Source organism: Thermobia domestica, chromosome 2 (assembly GCF_964235325.1).
Source record: "Thermobia domestica chromosome 2, izTheDome1.hap1.1, whole genome shotgun sequence".
Lineage (NCBI taxonomy): Eukaryota > Metazoa > Arthropoda > Insecta > Zygentoma > Lepismatidae > Thermobia > Thermobia domestica.
Window position 1 is genome coordinate 287,687,979 of NC_137455.1, and position 19,767 is coordinate 287,707,745.

At 32.7% G+C, this 19,767-nt stretch overlaps 1 protein-coding gene across 2 annotated transcripts in view; it reads right to left on the reverse strand.

Moving 5' to 3' along the window:
* Nucleotides 1–19,767, reverse strand: part of LOC145678552 (uncharacterized) — a 273,608-nt gene that overhangs the window by 15,725 nt on the left and 238,116 nt on the right. The window contains exons 5-7 of one of the 2 annotated variants that reach the window (XM_081748837.1): nucleotides 18,168–18,235; nucleotides 7,175–7,285; nucleotides 932–1,152 (exon numbers count right to left, since the gene is read on the reverse strand). In XM_081748837.1, coding sequence (XP_081604963.1) covers nucleotides 932–1,152; nucleotides 7,175–7,285; nucleotides 18,168–18,235 — 400 coding nt within the window. Of the gene's footprint in view, nucleotides 1–931; nucleotides 1,153–7,093; nucleotides 7,286–18,167; nucleotides 18,236–19,767 lie in introns of both variants that reach the window. The other variant, XM_081748836.1, reaches the window with a different exon arrangement.

Consider the following 19,767-nt stretch of genomic DNA (forward strand, 5'->3'; position numbering starts at 1 on the left):
TGGGTGTCGGCCCGTAAAACTTTTCTATCTCAAAACTTTGAATTTCACTCTTCTATCGATTGCACATTGTTTGATTGGGCAATGCTACTATCAATATAAGATGTTCCCTTGTGAGCCAAAATCGTCCGAAACAAATCACTCCCAAGCATAAACTACCCTTCACGCTTTTTTCAGAATAAATGAGTTATGCCGTATTGTCAGGTTATTAATGAAATATTTATTTATGAAATATGAATAAAATAGCTCGAGTGGTTTTTGAGATAATTGTCTGAAAGAAAACCCACCGCAAGGATAAACTATTCCTTTTGAATTTCTCACAGAGAAATGACTTATGCTACGCGATGGGGTTGATTTTGGGAAATTGATTTATGAAATGTACACAAAATCGTTTGAGTTATTTTTGAGAAAATGGAATGTTTTATTTTTACCCTTAAGTAAATACCATTATTTTTAGGAGTAGTAAGAAAATTCGAAACCATCTGGAAGTTCATATAAAACCCTTAAGTTTAAAATTTGGTTGAGATACGTTGATTGATATATGGTCTCTAGGTGAGTGTACATCAGGACGAACGGACTAACAGACAGATGTCGCAAAATCACCTTCTCGATATTTATAGCCTATGAAACGTATACATCTCTTGCAATCTCAAATTCGATTTTTTTTTTCCACGACGACCATACTTTCTTCTTTCCTTTCGTCGCTCGAAAGTAGGTAAAAAGGAAGATACTGTTGGAATTAGGATGAATTGTACTTTTAACTAGCAATAATATAGGTCGTAATATAAGAAGGAAATTGTGTTTTAGTAAATATTTCTTGAGAAGAAAATATACAGAAAGTAATCTCAGTACACAACTTTGTTCACTATTCAGCAGAAACACTTTTCTAAACACGTGCTCACTAAGTTCGTGAAAACGTGTTTAAAATACGTACCTCTTTCACCTCACAGAGTACAGGAAGCAGTTCATCTGTGGAAACAGGAGTGCGTGGCGAGGGAGACGGTGAAGGTCCTCTATCGACGGGAAGGCTATTGGCTGCTCGTAGTCTTTGGTGCATGAGACGCTGTTCTTGCTCTTTCTCGAAGCGACGAAGGCTATAACTACGCCCCGACCCACTGCTATGAATTGACGAGATACTAGGGCGGCGAGAACCAGCTGTAACATAAACACATGCAACCAAATAAGACCATATCTAGTTTATACATATTGTAGGAGCACCTTCTGCTACGTAATACCAATAGAGAAAGTTCTTGCTTTGCTCATTAAAAACAAAAATACAGAACTTAATTCAAGAGAACTCGATGTATCCCAATCAGATACGGAGTCGATTACTGGGAATATTGACCGATGACTCAATAAGTCAGCACGAACCACCCAAGTCTTTTCTATAATACACATTAATATGGATTTATTATAAAATATTTAAAAGTGGACTATAAAGTTGTAATGCGTTTGAATATATTACACTCTTTATTTCGGTTTTAACTAACTTCACTCACGTCCACCGTATTTTGTTAGTTGACGATTGAAAGGGAGAGGTTATAGATGTATTTGGTTTTTTGCTCATTTAAATCTCTCTAATCTCCCTTGGTAAGGTGAGCCAACTATTACAATAATATTATCAACGTGTTGCATTTCGTAGTAGATGATGATAAGTTATATTTGGGACGCAGCGTTGAATCGAATTGAATCGAATAATACCTCAATGCGAATTGCTGCTTCTAAGCTGCAAATGAGGTTTTAATTAGCATTTATTTGCCTCGTACTTGAGCATAATATTGAATGTATTAATCAAGATAGAATTGTTTCAAGTACGTATTTTTCTCCTTCATCTTCTCGAGTAATGGTTATTCCTGTGTTACCAAGGATGAATGATTATATCAACTAAGAAAGTGTTAACATTTTTTAGATAAATTTATGTTCCCGTACAAAATATATATAATGACAGGTCGAGATAGGTGAATCCGATTTAAAGTTCGTTAGAAGCAAGATTATATGACTATTAACATTCAACTTTCGTCCCCAACTAAGAAAAGAATAAATGATTATGAAATACTTGTTGATACTAGTAACAATTCCTTAATTAGGAAACACCCAAACGAAGTACTAAAAACACATCTATGTCCATATACCAGACTACTGACATAGCTACGCTTAACAACAAATTTTGTTGCAAATAACGTCTTACTTTACTATAGATTTGCTTGTTCTATTTCAATTTGTAAAAATCTATAAATACGAATAATATCTTAATTTATTAATATCTTAATTAAGATATTATAAATTCTACGTAGCGGAGTTTATAAAATAGATTATTGTTTCTGGAACTTAGCCAATCCTCTTTGTGATGTATCATATTTGTTTCCATAATACTTATTCAAGGACAAAAAATTATTTTTTACTAGTTCTTTCACTTTATTAATTAAGCTACCAATTCCCATACACTTAAACTTAATTGAAGTGATTTCCAATCTTTTTGCCTGATGACACAGTTTACTGAACGTCCGTTGCATTGTGACACACTTAGATTAAAATTGAGCATTATTGATATTGTTTTAGGCTATTATTGGTACAGTCTGTCTCAAATTTTTATGTTACTATTAAAGGCTTAATGGTAAAAGTAAGTTATTTGATATAAAATCTACAGTTATAGGCCTTTTCAGGTACATAATTTATTTTTTAAGTTCTTAAATTTCGTGACACACTCCATGGGACTGCGTGGCAGACCAGCTGGGAAGGCCTAGGCTAGAGGAACATTCTGTTCGAGTTAGACATGGCAGACGTTAAATTTGCAGTTATACCCAAACCCAATTTTTCCCGGAATGGGCTTAACTAAATTAAAGATAGTTAGTTTTGAGTCAAAAGATCATAAGGCGAATGTGTGAACGATTGCGAATGTTGTTGTTAACATGATTAAATATTTGTTTAGAAAACAAGCCAATTCAATAGTGTATATTTTGATAGCATAAATTGAAGGCGAATTATAATTCCTTCATTATTACGAATTTCAAGTCGCACATATTTACACAAATAAAACTGTATTAGTGACATGCGCAGAAATAAAGTACATATTTATTCTAATAATAACAGTCGAGAAATGAATAATAGCTATATTTCTAAATAAATTTAAAGGAAAGTTTCATAGTATTGTAATCTAGTCACTGAATTCATTGGCATCAATTCCATCAACAAATTGTCCTGACGAAATACATTAATTTCACTAAAACTATTACATTTAAAGCTAAGTTTGATAAGTGAATTCGAAAACAATACTGGAAACCAGTTTATAATCACTCCAATATAGATGTGCATAATCTACAGTAAATATAAGTATTGTTTCAGTTCAGCTACAATTATTGCTACTTTCCAACTATACTCCTATGCTGCTGGAGGTGACGATCTTGAGGAAATATTTTACAGCCAATTGTTTTATCTGTGCGTCTAAAATACAGATGATAAATTTGAAAAATCAAACATAAAGCATTCTGAGCATATTTTGTAAACGAGTGGAAAACGATACATCTAAGATTATTTACAAAATATAACGAAATTCGTCTTTGGGTTAGTAATAATGTACTAGTTTAAAACAATTCAATACATACGGTATAAACATATAATGGGAAACGGTAAGGTTTACCATGCATATCACAATAAGAGAAGTCAGGATCTACGCACCACACAATATTATATTTTTTAAAAAGAATTATCTACTTTTCTCATTCACTACGTCATACACTACTAATGTGAATAATTTTATAATAATGAAATTAAATGACGCAATATTAGATTGCGTTTACCCTAAAAGTATTAATTGCTAAAACGAAGGAATCAAGCAGGAAGTGCATCTACTTACTACCTCTAGTGCTATGCAACTTTCTTTTTCTAGGATACGAAGGTAAAGGGTTATATAACATAATTCTATGATTTTGTTACCTGTAGTTTATATCACTTTCGCTAATGCTACATATAGGATATCAATAGTCAAATTTAATTTAGAAAATATCACAAACTATTCGTTAGAATATTTTATTCGATTTAACACAAGCTAATCGACGTACTCAAAATATGGCTATAAGCATAAACCAGACTAATGAGATAGCTACACATAACGACAAGACTTGTAAATAATATCTTACTTTAGTGATAGATTTTGGTTTGCTCTTATTGAATCTGTAAAAATCTATTAACAAGTAAAATATCATTATAAATCCTAGGTAGCGAAATAATTGCTTGTAAAATAGATTATTGTTTCTAGAATAATGGATACTACATTATTGGATACTTCATTATACATTTTATTTCTTCAATATCCTTGTAATAAAAGAATATGATAAGGATATATTTTCTGTTAATTTACGCCAAATGAGTTTCTCTAAACGTTATAACTGTTTGGACACAACTCTGCCAATCCACTTGGAAAATATTGTCGCAAGAACTTGTTCAATTTTTACCCTTTAACCATATCCCTTATCTGAGTAAAAGGATATGATTACGTATATCATACAGCACATCAGAAAAAGAATGGGAAAATGTAGTGCAAGAAAATAAATTTAATGTTATTAATACTTATAATGATTTTAAAAGTGACTGATATGTGCAATAGTGTTCAAGCAAGATGAAGTTCACTTTTGATAAAGTACCAACAGTAATCATTCTTCTGCATTCTATCATTTTCTTATATCATTTGCAATATCTAGTTAGTCCATTGCAATACCTTTGTCCAACCTATTTCAGTGAGATACTTGTGGTTTGATGTCAATAGAAACAACGAAGTATACTTTGGCCACAGTAGAAGTAATATGATAGTCGAATGTGAATACATGGTAGTTACAATCTAAACGTGTGTATTGCTAAAACCTAAAATAGGTTCGCAATCTACCTTAAATGTGACCGGTTTTGTGACGTAAAAGACAGTTAGAAACCTCCCGGAGGCATCTCAAACGGAGATCTTTTGTCTGGGTTGCGAACCCCAGACCATTCTCATACATGAAATTACTGAATGGCCTTGACATCGATCCAGTTCTTCCAAGAAGTAATTTAAATTAATGCAAGTCTTGGGGGCGTAGAAAACATAGCTCAGAATTAAATATAAATATGAGAATAGAAATTCAGAGATAAAATCTGATAACACTGAAATAACTTAGAACACGAACTTAATGATCTGATTTTCAGAAACTAAGAAATATAATTGAATAATAACAGAGCATTTTCAATTACTGATTATGACTTTTAAGACTAGACTAGACAATACATAATCACTTACTTTCTCCATGTGTGATTGATTTTGCAAAGATGACTATATATTTTTTAAGTTTTTCTTTATGTCGTTATTAGAAATCTATACACCGCTCACCTCACCTGCTCGGCTAATAGTTTAGGAGTTAGAACACCATTTTTCTTGTATTAAACCGAGTTGCAGTGATTATGATCTAGTAATTGTATGGCTGCTAGTTGAACCAGACTATATGAAAGACGAGAATTAAAATACTTCTGATTCAAAAAAAATTATACCGGCGAATCTGCTGGATGCGAAAGACTGCTCGCGCTAGCTTGTATAACTATCATATTGCCAACCTCTCAATTCATTATAGTTTCATGCCTCTGCATAAAAACTTGAATATATTGAACATTTGCCAGAGAAATGGACCTGACAATGTCGCGACACTTACTTATTTTCAGTATTTTTCGTGAACTTTGTCGTTCAAAGTTGCCACAGAAACGACATGGTATTTGCAATACATAGGCAACAGAACTGTTAATTTTTTGTTCACTGAGTTCAAATACACCTCCTGAAACACAAGACTCACTTTATAACGTTGCATGAGAGATAGATGAATTTAAAATGGTTTTACCGAAATCAATACTGTTGGCGCATAATCTCAATCAATAACATCTTGTTTATTGTGAAACTATATACAAACTGTACGCTCAAAACTGGAACAAACATGTTAAGGTGAAACTGTATACGAATTATATACTCACAAAAAACGAAGTATTTCTCAAGAACGAATTTAGAATATTTTTCGTCGTTGTACATAATTGCCAAAATCTCCTAGAAAAGTTTTTGTGAGATCTACCTTACGAAATTTTAAAACAGCTTTTAACCTTGTCTTGATAAACAGTTTGTAAATTCTCAATATCAATCGTCACTAAACTAAACAGTTTAAGAAATGTAGTACGCTATAGTAGTTTATGTTAATTTGATACACCATAAACAATAGGAATGTAAACAAGAATCTAGTTCCATGTGACATGTATTATTTTCCTTGATTATATCGATTCTGTTATTATATTCTCTCGAATGCTTTCACGGGACTTTCCTCCAAGTTTCTCATTCATAGAGTTTTATTGATTTGACAAGTTCCAGAAAATGAACTAGTATGAACAACCTCACCCTAGAAAGTGCCACTGTTCTTGATGTAATATATGTTCTCTCTCTCTCTCTCTCTCTCTCTCTCTCTCTCTCTCTCTCTATATATATATATATATATATATATATATATATATATATATATATATATATATATATATATATATATATATATATATATATATATGTTTGTGTGTGTGTGTGTGTGTGTGTGTGTGTGTGTGTGTAGAATTAACCCTTTGTGGATCCCATGGTACAATTTGTACCATACGGGGTGTTTCATGGTACATTGCGTTATAACTCTCCTATTTGAGCTTTTTCGTCCTTTTTTTTTTTTTTGTTTTGTTTTTCAAGTCCCGGATCTCTTAAGGGTTAACCATATATCTAAAATGCGTTAGTAGTAAAACTCTGAAAGAAAAATTTAGACATTTCTCGTCTCTATACTTGGAATGCAATTGGTAAAAAACTTTGGTAATGAAATGGCACAGCTTGAAGTTTACAACTCACATAGGTAAATCGTAATCAGTAAGCCTTCACTGATCGTAATGTACAATTTAACCCGATCGTAATGATTTTAAACATTATTTAATATTAATGAATTGAAGTTAATGGGCTGAAGCAGGATTAGTCTAGGAGATATAAGAAAGATGGGAAGAAGAATATAGAGAAGAGGAAGAAAGGAAAGAGAAGCTGCAACGTGCAAGAGAGAGTCATTCACAACGTCACCTCTAGACTTATCACCATGACGAGAAGTAGAGGGCTCTACGTGGCAAGAGATTAACAAGATGGCCGCCGCGCGTGCCGCACCTGCTCTCGTCTGAGGCACCAACATGGCTCCACTTGGCCGACGGGAGATAGGAGTACTGCTTCTCTGACTGGAAGTCCGCGACGACGGCCGCTGGATTGCTAATGGAATACCTGCAATGGAACACACAGTTAATTACTGAAGTTTAAAATACAATTATTATTACTACAATATGAAAAAAAAATCTATAATGATCTTTGTATAGTAGTTAAAATTTAGGTATTTCAAATTTCTCCACTAGGTGGCCTAAACATAATTTTCTTTTTAAAACCACATTTGTAATTATCTTGTATAGCTTTGTTGATCTTTTTTAATAAATTGATAATGACTGAAACAGCTTTGCAGAGAGACAGGTTGAGAAAACATTGGAAGTGGTCAACATTCTTGAAAAGAAAGTGGAGTATATTTAACTAGTAGAGCTCTTATAGCAAATTATATTGTTTAATATTTATTGAATAATAACACTACTACTGCTAGTAATAAATCAAGACAATAGTAGTAAACAGAGCATATTTTCGAAAGTGACTGAAATATCTGCCGGATGATTTGTCTATGGAACTCTCGAATAATAGAAAGAAAATAGAATTTCATTAACCCTGTCCTGGGCAATGGAAAGTATACTTACTGCCAAGGGAGGATGTTCTTATTTGTTCCACTGGGAAGCATCATTCCCATTGCAGTTATGAGTGTTTTCACTGAGGAAATAGTAATTGCGCTTGCAAAGTGTTTTTTCTGTTGTTTTGTTTTGAGTATGTGTTGCGCAACGTGGAAGAGGCATTGTCTGATTACGTGTACCAAAAAGTGAACCACGCAATGATTAATAACTTGTATTCCAAGCAAAATAGGTATTTTCATAGAAGTACGAATGACTTCGAAAACCAAATTTAAAACCATAGAAAACAAAAAGGATTACTGCAAACCCGCATTATATTGAGGAAAGAATTTGAATCTCTACGACAATTAGATAAAAAATAAATAAATAAATAAAATAAACCGAAGAAAATTCGGTTAAGCTAAACTGGCATCATTGGTATTGTAATTTCTCGTATGGAATAACATGATGTCAAATTGTATTATTTATTTCCGTATACAAATATACTGTTCGTATGCACTACATATGAGCTATCCTTGTTGGTCCAGTAGATAGTGTGCAGATCTTTGACCACGTGGTCCCGAGTTCGATTCTCAGTGGGAGTGTATTGAACGTATTACGGTTGCTGAGATTCCACTTTAAACTCTTTATCCTCGTTTCAAATAGCCTTGATGCTGAAACAGGACGCTAAACTCCAATAAACAAAACTACAGGTCTAATCAAAACTTTTAACATGGGTGTGCATAAAATTAACCAAATTCTCATAATATTTTTACATGTTCATTTGACTAGGATAAGTAAGACAAAATGTTGTTTCGATGAATTAAAGAATTGCAGATAACATACTTTCAGAATACATGATAATTGAAGAAAAAAAAAGACAAACCATTTTGTTAGAATGTACATAGGCACGTACGCCTACAACTACCGGTATATGTTATGAAATACGTACGCGTCTTGGCTTGCTTCTCTAGAACCTTATAATGTCCCTAACCTGCCAAGTGACCGAATGGTTAGCACTACAAGTCTTGATTTAGTTTTATGTTCCATGATATGCTCCGAGATTAAGGGAGACGATAATAATAATAATAATAATAATAATAATAATAATAATAATAATAATAATAATAATAATAATAATAATAATAATAATAATAATAATAATAATAACCAACGAAATGATGTAATGAAAAAATAGGAGAGACCGGAGACCCCACGCACCATAAGTGAGCGCTCTACTATTGAGCATCATTGGGGCGCGGTGGCTCAGTGGTAGAGCGTTCACCTCCGGTGCTTGGAGTCCCTGGTTCGATTCCAGCTCGCGCCGTGTGGACTTTGTGGTGGACAAACACCGTACTCATGGGTTTTCTCGGGGTTCTCCCGTTTCCTCCCACTTTCTTCATTCCACCTTTCATTCATTTCTCATAATCACCGTCTCCTTTAGCCTAACCGGCATAACCGTGGGACGTAAAACTTAAAGATTTCATTTCATTTCATTATTGAGCATCATTATAATTTATGTTTCATGGCGAGGAGTTCTTATACAAATGATATATTTAGTATCTTTATACATACCATTACTTAAAAATAGTTTGATAAGCGTATTGTATTTTTCATGAAACTGAAACTAATTTCTAGTCTAGGATTCAAAAAAATTACTAGCATTCAAATTCCTATTTCCTTTGGGGGTTACGAGCATTTGCTATGCAAGATGGAGATGTGATTTTTTAATGACAATGTCTTATTATCATTTTCAAAGTCCAATATCTCCTTATTAGTATAATATGCGAAGCAAATAAATATTTATTTCAAACGCTATTCTTGCGACTTAAATAATTAAAATTGTTGGAAATCCAGTTGAATTATACTTGATATTAATGTCTTTTGAAAATAATTTTTGGGCTGTAGCCGGTGTGGGCTTTTCATAGTCAGTTATAGATGTGTGATCATTACATCGCCTTCTAATATCTTAATTTCTTGGTTTCTAGATTGGAGTTCTCTACCTTTTAGTTGAAGTATCTACTTCATCGGCATCAGGAATACCAAAACAATGATTGTTCAGGAATAAAGGAACGCTTGTTTTTTATAAATCTAGAAAAATAAAATCTCGTACTAATCTTTTGCTGAAAATATATCTCATATTTCAGGTATTGTACCTAGGTATACAAAAAATAAGAACAAAAACAAACAAAAGACTGCACTTATTTTCTTTTTTTCTCCTCCTCCTCCTTCCACTATTCATCATGATCATTATTATTACTATTAATATTGTGCAGTGTAAACATAATTGAATGAACATAAATGGTTTAAATACTAAGTATATGAATACAGCAATAAATGTCAATTCTACGTATGTTAGTATGAAACTGAAGGTAGAAAGTTAGTAGTATAAGAGATCTACGAATAATGTTTGACAGTTCCTTTCATTTAATTCAGAATACGTATATCTAACGAAGCGAAGAAAATGGTTGTCTGTTCAATCAATGGCCTGTCTTTTCCCAACCAGATGCATATATACTTTTATAGAAACTGTTGGTTAGATCCAAATTAGAATAAGCATCAATTATTTGGAACAGTTGATCACAGGCATTCATAAATAGAATAGAAACGGTAGGAAAATGTTTTATTAGAATGCTTTAAGTTAGGTTCAGAACACTCTTTTAAGACATCATACTACTGGAGAACATATTTCAAACTTGAATCACTTGAAGGGAAGAAAATTGCTTGATGCGAACTTTGTGAAAAAGATACTGGAAAACAACTGTTACGCAAGCTATATTTTTAAAGAAAAAGTTGAGTTGTAAGTTCCAATATATGGTATTATAGACTGAAATAGTGTTTCACAACCAAGCAACAGAAAACGTGTTTTAATCTCAAGATTAGTAAAACATTATAATCACTGTAAATCTTAAAACTATATTTTATTTGTCTTGACTTAGCAATGAATTTTAAGAATAGATACTGACTTTTTTGTTAAGTATCTTTAATTCATCGATTTCATATTTAATTGGTCTGACTTTATCCTATTTGTACTACAAGTGCTGTAGTTTTGCTTATGTTTGTTCACAGCATGTTAATAAAAATTATTATTATTATTATTATTATTATTATTATTATTATTATTATTATTATTATTAAAGAGGGGAAAGAGGTGAAGAAGCACTTGCTGAATATATTAAACTTCGTCAAATGCAAATTCTCTAATTAAGAATTGCTTGAAATGTGCGTCCGAGACGAGTAGGTTAGAGGGAATGGATGGAAATCTGCGATTGCATCTGAAAGAAACACTACGTATACAAATGACATCGAACTTAATTATCTCACATAAAATTTATTTATGTAGGTGCTTCAACTTGGCCATCTTTAATTTTTATTAATCATTTTATAGGAAGTGCTAAATACAATTGCTGCTAAACGTTAGTGTTATTTACATTGTCGTGGAGGAACCAGATGCGTTTCTATAAAGACTACTTTAAAAGGTACGGGCCACCGCACTAAACTTTCTCGCTGCAATTTCTTAAACTAAATCACCATGTGCTGCACTTAGTCATGAAACATTTTGTTGTTAAATACGAACAAAATTATTAGGCGTTTTGTGAATATTTTGCCAAGATAAAACTCACTCTCAAAACTAAAGTACTCCTTGTTGATTCTTCCATAACAAGGTGATTTATGTCATATGTTAGGGTTATTAATGAAATATTTTCTATAAAATAACCTAAATCAAAGAAGCTGTATTTCACAAAAGTGTCAGGGAATTTATTCTAAAGTAAATTACCCCCTTGAGAACATTTCTCAATTAAGTTATTTATGTAACTAACATTATAGGAATGTTATTGAAATATTTATGAAATATAAACAAAATCGCCTGAGTTGTTTGTGAGGTTTGTGAGAAAATCGTCCGAAAGAAATCACCCAAAGAGTAAACTAGGGGCCTACTTCTCGTACATTTTTCAAGAGAAATAAGTTATGCCACATTTTCAGACTATTAATGAAATATGAACAACATCGCTTGAGTAGTTTTTTGGCAAAAATCGGCCCAAAAGCTCATTTTCAAGAATAAACTACTTCTCGTTTATTTTTAGAACAAAGGAGTTATGACATATATTTAGGTAATTAATGAAATATTTAATTATGAAATATGAACAAAATCGCCTGAGTCATTTTAGAGAAAATCGTCCAAAAAACTCACCCCCAAGAATAAACTACTCCTGATACATCTTTTCAGGACAAATGAGTTAGGCCATCTCGAAAGCTTATTAATGACATTTATTTACGAAAAATGAAGGAAATCGTCCAAGTCGTTTTTGAGAAAGTCGATTAAAAAAATCAACCTCATACATTTTTCAGGACAAATGAGTTATGTCATATTGTTAGGTTATTAATGAAATATGAACAAAATCTTTTGATTTTTTTTAGCAAATTGTCTCCCCCAAAACTCACCCTAACAGTAAACCCCCCGCTCTCGATTTTTTCCAGGGAAATGACTTATACCACAGTATGGAGTTGTCATTGAAAAATTGATTTATTAAAATTGTTAGATCCGTTTTTGAGAAAATAAAAAAAATGATTTTCACTCTTCAGTAAACTAGTCTTATTCTTAGAATAGGGAGATTTTTTTTAAAAAAAAATGGAGAATCACGTGGAAAACCTAAAGTTTAAAATTTAGTCTCGATACGTTAAACCGTATGGCCTCTAAGTAAATATATATAAGGACAAACGGACAAACAGACAGACGTCGAAAAATCAGTTTTCGGCATATTTGTCTATAAAACATGCAAATCCATTGAAATCTCAAATTCGATTTTTTTTCACGATCACCACATTTTTGTCTCTCCTTTCGTCGCTCATAAGTAAAAAAATGCACTAGGCATACCTATGAACGATTATGACGTTGGACACATTACTGCTGCGATTTAGCTATATTTCTCGTATTGATAGAAAGGTCACAGAGAATGAAAACAATCATAAAAGTGGAACAGTAATTTTCTTGAAGTGCAAGGTATCGATTTACCTATGGTTAACTCTGTAACATTTAACGTTTTTCTTTTTAAATATAATTGAATCTTTAATCCAATAGCCACTGAAAAGAATAATAACATAAGAAGGGCTGTGACTTATATAAAGTATTTATGTGAGTGTGTGTGTTGCTATGTAAATTTCTAAAGAAATAATTATGAAGAAAGCTAGTCCGAATCTGACTGATCAATGTTATGTGACACAGTGAATCATCGGGTAAATCACTTTCGTAAAGTAACTTTGTACAGTACTTCATTGTAGAAGAGTGTTTAGCTCGCGTTGTTACAAAAGATTCGACTTCTATTAAATGTTGTTAAGGCTCTATGTTAAACAGTACGTGAATGTTTAATATCAGCACAGTGATGCAAAATATATGTTAAGCTACAACGAAAGGAAGCCCGATACGTTCCAAGTTTTTGTATTTCCTCGAACAGAGATATTCAATACTAAAATTAGGTAGAAACGGGAAATTGGCATTTTCCTTTACCTGCTACGAGAGGTGGTAATCTCAATACGTGATATAGTTCTCGTACAGTAACAATTTTGAAGTTTACAAATAAATAAATAAATAAATTTGTTTTTCTCCATTTCATCAAAAAGTCCACATCAATTTTACTTACACATGTCATTTTGTTAAGCCCAATAAGATGTATTGCTTGATACATATATATACAGGGTCGGATCCAGGATTTTCTGAGGGGGTGCACCAATAACTACCAATACATTTGAATTGAATTGGAATTTTTTAAAATGCCTTAGGCATCTGTGGTATGAATGAGGAAAAGCACTGGAAAAGCTAAGTGTCAGTTCTCGGTGAATCCTTTTCTTTCAAATTTTAGAAAATTGACTTAAACTATCGATTTTGCAAAACTTCCCTTTGTTTTAAGCCCAAATGGAAACATGTCAGCAGAAATTTTCGGAAGTGTTGCTATTTTCATTGCTAGCTTTTCACTTTAGGTACTGTATATTTACAACAAAGGGGCGTTGCACGTGCACCTTTGCAACCCCTAAATTCGGCCATATATATCCGGCACCCCTAAATCCAGCCAATTGTTTCTGGTTGTCAACGTTTTTGAGGTGATTTGTTCCAAGGTAAGAGAAATCTTGGACGACGTGAGCTTTCCATTTGATTTGATTTTAGTTACTCCTTCAGCAGCAAGGTTCTACGAGATGTAAGAAAACACTTAAATTATATATGTATTAAAAAAAAGAGAGAGAATGAATCAATACCTTGGATGATGATCTAAATTTGATCTGTGCCAAATTAATTAGCTTAAATCTAAGATCTCTTCGCATTCCACCAAGTGTTTGACAACTACCAAGCCAAAACTACAGCTACTTTTGAAAAAACTCAAATCTTTTTGTATCCCTTTATTCTTAATTTTTTCTGTATATTTCTTATACTTCTCTTATATCAATAATCTTCTATGAGCTTACATTCTATCCTAAATCATAATCTTACATCATAATTCTTCACATCTCCATAATCTACCCATCATCTTAAACCATAATCATCTATAAACAAACTATCTCAGATCTATATCTTATTTGCGCAGGCTATTATTCATTTTTCTTGGTAACAGTATGTATTACATTTACGAACAATTTGTGCCCAAAATCATCTTCCAACAATGTGGACCTACAGCTCAGCGTGGAATCCAAACTACACGATCTCCCGTAGGAACCCCGACCTCCCACGCCAAACTGCGCGTACGCTACCCGCTTAACCACGAGGAAGCTCAAAGTAAGCTTTCACTGCATGAAAGATGCTCCCAGACTGATCAAACGACTAATGATTATTTTATAACTTATATTGTTTTGTATTTCAAGATTTCAGACTAAGCTATGAAGTAATATATGACAATTATGTCCATCCGTCTGTCTGTTATCACGCGTCAGAGCAAAAACGCTAAAAGATAGAAATGAATGTTTTGTTATATGAATTTAGTATTTCTAGAATGGTTTCCGTCTTTATCCTTAATCTTCTGTATAAACGGAAAGTGGTAGAAATCTGCCACCTTTGGTTTAAAAATTGATTACTGTAGAGCAAAAACGGTAATGTATGAGAGGGAGAAGTGAGTCTTTGATATAGGTTCAGCGTCCCAAGAACAAGTCTCATCTCCACCCTTATCTCTACTGAAATCGAACCGATTTCAATGTTGATCTACATACAGCACCAAGAAATGGTTTTATTATATAAAGTCAGAGTCCCAAAAATATGTTTCATCTCCATTTATATCTAGCTATATTTTAGCAGAAATCGACATTGATCTCTGTAGAGCAAACACGGTAATGGTAATAAATACCAAAATCAATATAATCTTATATAAGATCAATGTCCTAAGAACAGGTATCATATTCGTAGGTATTACTTTACTACAACCTGCAGCAGTACATACCTGCTGCCATTCCCAATTGATTCTTATAGACCAAAAAAAAAAAACTGTAAAAGATAGCAAGAAACTGTTTTTGATAATAATTCAGCATCCCAACAACAGGTTCCGTCTTCGACCTTTTATCTCAAGTGAAATCAAAAATAAAAGGTCTACCAGTTCCAGTTTCAATATTGAATCCTACATAGTTTGGAAATCTGCCGTACTTTTATGTGGAAGAATAAATGCAGTTGCTTTAAGTCATAACCAATTTACGAGATATCATTCAATGTTGGATTACGCCAGCACATTTTAACAAGCAGTTTGAATAAAAGCTACTCAAAATTCATTGTAATTTTTTTTGTGATGTGGCGATCATCCAACAATAAATATATTATGAAATAACTAGGAAATAGACTGCTTAACTCAAAACAATAATTAGAACCCATTTACATAGTTCAATCCTATGTGTTTGGCCAATTAACATCTGTACGAATTGCAAAATGCCTTCGTTTCTGACTACATTTAGGATATTATCATAGTTCCAGTATAGATAGTAATTGGCGAAACTGAACTCTTGGGTTAATTCTTGTTAATTAAATTAGTATTAAATTTATCCTAGTCACGAGGAAGAGCTCCAGAATCGTGAAAATTTATCTCTGTCTTGTTTGGTTATACTGACATTCGTACCAGAGAAACATATGTTTGATTATTTTGATTACTGTCTATTTTGGCAACAGTTTCTTGAAGTATTTCAGAAAATATATTAGTTTACGATAATCATAAGTGTAATTCCCCTTTTCGCTTACTTTTGATTATTCGATTGCAATATGCATGCATTTATTTAGGAATATGGATTCGGTTGTAATTTAAACTTCACAAAATGTTTCTGGATAGATCAATGGATGATGTAATGTCTACGTCATGTATTTAAATATTTTCTTTCATTAGTTAGTTACGTAAAGCAAAGTTTAAATGTTAAATTGCAATATTATGTAAAATATGAATAGGAGTATTTTGCTTGAATCTTCTTGCAAAACAATCAAAATTCAATTAGTCTGTCTGTGATGTTTAATGAACAATTTCTATATTTTTTTTTGCGTTTCTTCTGTGTATTATATAATATGACAAAATGAAAAGCTTAATTGATTGATGATATGACTAAATTTTATCTAATGGTAACGATTGATCAAGAGCCGGAATAGAGAAATCTATTCCTTAAGTTTGCTTCTATATAACGAGTTTCTTTCGCTTGAAAATGTTATATGTTTGAAATATAACTTAAGAGATTCGCAGCAAATGCTCAGACAGATTTTTATAGATGATAGGTGCATTAGAATACAGTGATGCGTTGGTAATATACAGTGATAAGTTGGTAATATTATATCATCCTGAAGTGTAGTTACAAGTGAAAACTGCTACTTTGGCTCTCAATCCCTTTAATAAATACTTGTACTTCAACTGCCGATTCTCCTATCATGAGTCTTATTTGGCAAATTATTAGTTAGTTGTGAATAAAATTCTGCCTGCAGTTTCGAGGATTTCATAAGCAAATGAGTGACTTCTTTCATTGACCTTAAACGTCAATTCCTTCGTTGAACTCTTGAATATACTTTGCAATTATATTGACTTAGATGAAAAATAAAAGTAGTTTAGATTCTGTAGGACATACTACGCATATTCGCAGCATATAAAGAATACGTGCTCAAATTTCTTCGATTTAATCTGTCCTGGCACAGGTAAGTTTCCATAAGTCAACAACACTTAAACTCCAGAAAGGCCATCAACCCAACAAGTGCCATTTATTCATGCAATCGTGCACATCAACTACTACAACAACCATGGAACTATACATCGAAGGCATAGAAAAAGAAACTAGTCTACCACTGAGAAGACCTACACCAAAGAAGCACAAAACACATATGTGCATTGGCATTCCGCTGGTTTTTAGGTTCCTTCCATACTTTTTTTTTCATTTGTTACAATAGGGAATCTCAAAGAAATTCATTACTTTGAAAACAATATGAAGCCAAGTGACCAATGTTTGGAATTTATTGCTTTTTGGCAAAAAAAAAAAAAAAAAAAAAAATGTTTGAGAATATGAAGTTCGGAGTTGATTATAGTAACGTTTGAAATATTTGTTATTTCACCGATAACTGAGATCTAAAATATTGACTTAATAACAAATTCTAGGTTCAAGACGTCAATTCCTCTTCCGAATTACAGTTTTACAATCAATTTTATTGCCCTGTTCTATCTATTGTTATCTTATAAACAATCATAGCATTTCACCAGATTTTTCAGTGTCTTGTACTGGAAAACATCTAAAGAGACTCATTGCAGCGTGTAGTCAATAAATGTTACATTAAGGTAATTATGAAAATAATTTAAGACAGTGGTCAAAATAAGCGGGGTGTAGTACTAAGCAATATTGGTTTAGGTTTCCCAGGAGCCAATAAATACCGCGTATAAAAAGTGCACACTGCAGTAAATTTTCTTTTATTAAACACGTGATTCAATTTCATATAGTATATCATAAAATTATAACGTCTCGTATTCTTTTCTAATTCGACAACTGATTTGAATGGGATATTAGCATTTTATGTTAAGCAAATAATAAGAGAGAAGTGGAGAAAGATAATATTATTACTCAAACTGTGTTATCATCATCAGGTGAAAGGACGTAATGATTATAAAATAATAGATATTTTATTTTTAAACGTAATTTTGTCAATAACAAGGTACAATGTTTTCTTATATGCGTAAAAATTATCGAAATGCGTATAACTTTGAACTTTTCTAATAGTAGGAAGTATTCTGGAAAGAAACATGTTTTGATATAAAGAAACACTATTATGAAATTGGTTATATTATTAAGATTACACACACCAATCCTACTCCAGCTAAAGAGAGAGTCCAGCAGAAGAGAATAGCAGTATCTACGGGGAGAATCCAAACACCGAGCCTCAACATCATTGGCCACAACGACGGTGCTACTACGTTGTTACTTACCGACAGGAAACGTCGGCTGAAGAAGTACTCCAAGGACAACGAGGGGAGCTACAGATCGACAGGGCCATCTAGAACAGCAAGAGCATTATTGTGGCATCATTCATTACGCTACAGACATGTTCAACAACGGCCACCACAAAATACACTGGGTTAACAAGCGACAGATTACACCAAACTACAACTACAGAGTTGGCTGTTGTAGATCCATAGCTCTCGTGATTAGAATCCACCGAAAGCTATTTTTGCCTTTCTAAGGATAATCACGTACTTCTATTGATTAGCGTAGTACTCAACTTGTTGTGTAGGAAGTACTCAATAATACATACGTATGTAGTTAATAGTGTAATGCTAATAATTGACTAGTATAAATATATGCTTTCCATTTTTCTAGGATTCTCAAGAGAGAATTAGCTTCATACAGATACGTATATACACTATGTACAGTACATTACTAGATAACTATGGTTCGAAGTAATAACTGTCAAATATTTCAAAAAAATGTACTTTTTCTTATTGAATAGGGGACCCACAGTGGCTCAGTGGTAAAACATTCATTTCTGATGCATAGGGTCCCTGGTTCGATTCCAGCTCGCGGCAAGTGGACTTTGTGATGAACAAATACTGTGTGTGGGGGGCTTTCTCGGGGTTCTCCCATTTCTTCCCACTTTCTTCATTCCATCACTTCATTCATTCTCATCATCCCCGTCTCCTTTAGCCAACATTACATAACTATAGGACATAATAATGAAAGACTTAGTTTTTTCTTTTGCTGAAGACGCTACGTTTTCAAACGAAAGTAGGGTATTCAATTATACAGATATCATTCCGATTTCGATTAATGATGCACAATCTTGGATCACTCAAGCTATTCTTGTTATCGAGTTCTTTAAACCACTGAATACAAAAAGTTGATACATGTTTTCTAACAAAATTTAAAAAAGCTTAATATGTTAACATGTAGAAGCTCATTATGTGAATTTTTACACGTTAAAGGCATCATGCGGTAATATAGAAGGCAAAAATGTTAAGAGTTGAGAACTTGCAAGAAAAACACACACACACAAAATAATGCTTAAGTACGCATAAAGTTGAAGTAAATGGAGAAAACGTACGAGAAACATTGTTAATGAACAAATCACCTATCTTGTGTGAGATTGTTTTAAATTACTGTTGAAATAATTACAAACTTTTCAGTATTTTCGCCAATTTTATTCTGTTTGTCACGTAGAGTATATTCGACTACTTGGTTGTCTAGGTATCCGCAAATACCGACAAGGTGCAGAGTATAACCCAAATTTACGTAATTATAGTTTGTATCTTAAAGTTACGAATTTTGAACCACTTTTTCTCTTTCAATCACAAATAACGCAATATCTAACTTTTATCATATGATGAACCATTATTATTTCATTTCTTTATACGTATGAGTGTCATAATCATCATAGGTATTCATCCATTATTGAAAGATCATTTGCTACAACTGAGAAGTCCCCATGCTCGCTAACCTATTCGTCTTCACGTACGATTTCCCTGTTTTGATATCTTCCTTAATCCTCCCATTACATACTGTCTCCTTCACCCTCTTCCTCTCTTTCCTCTC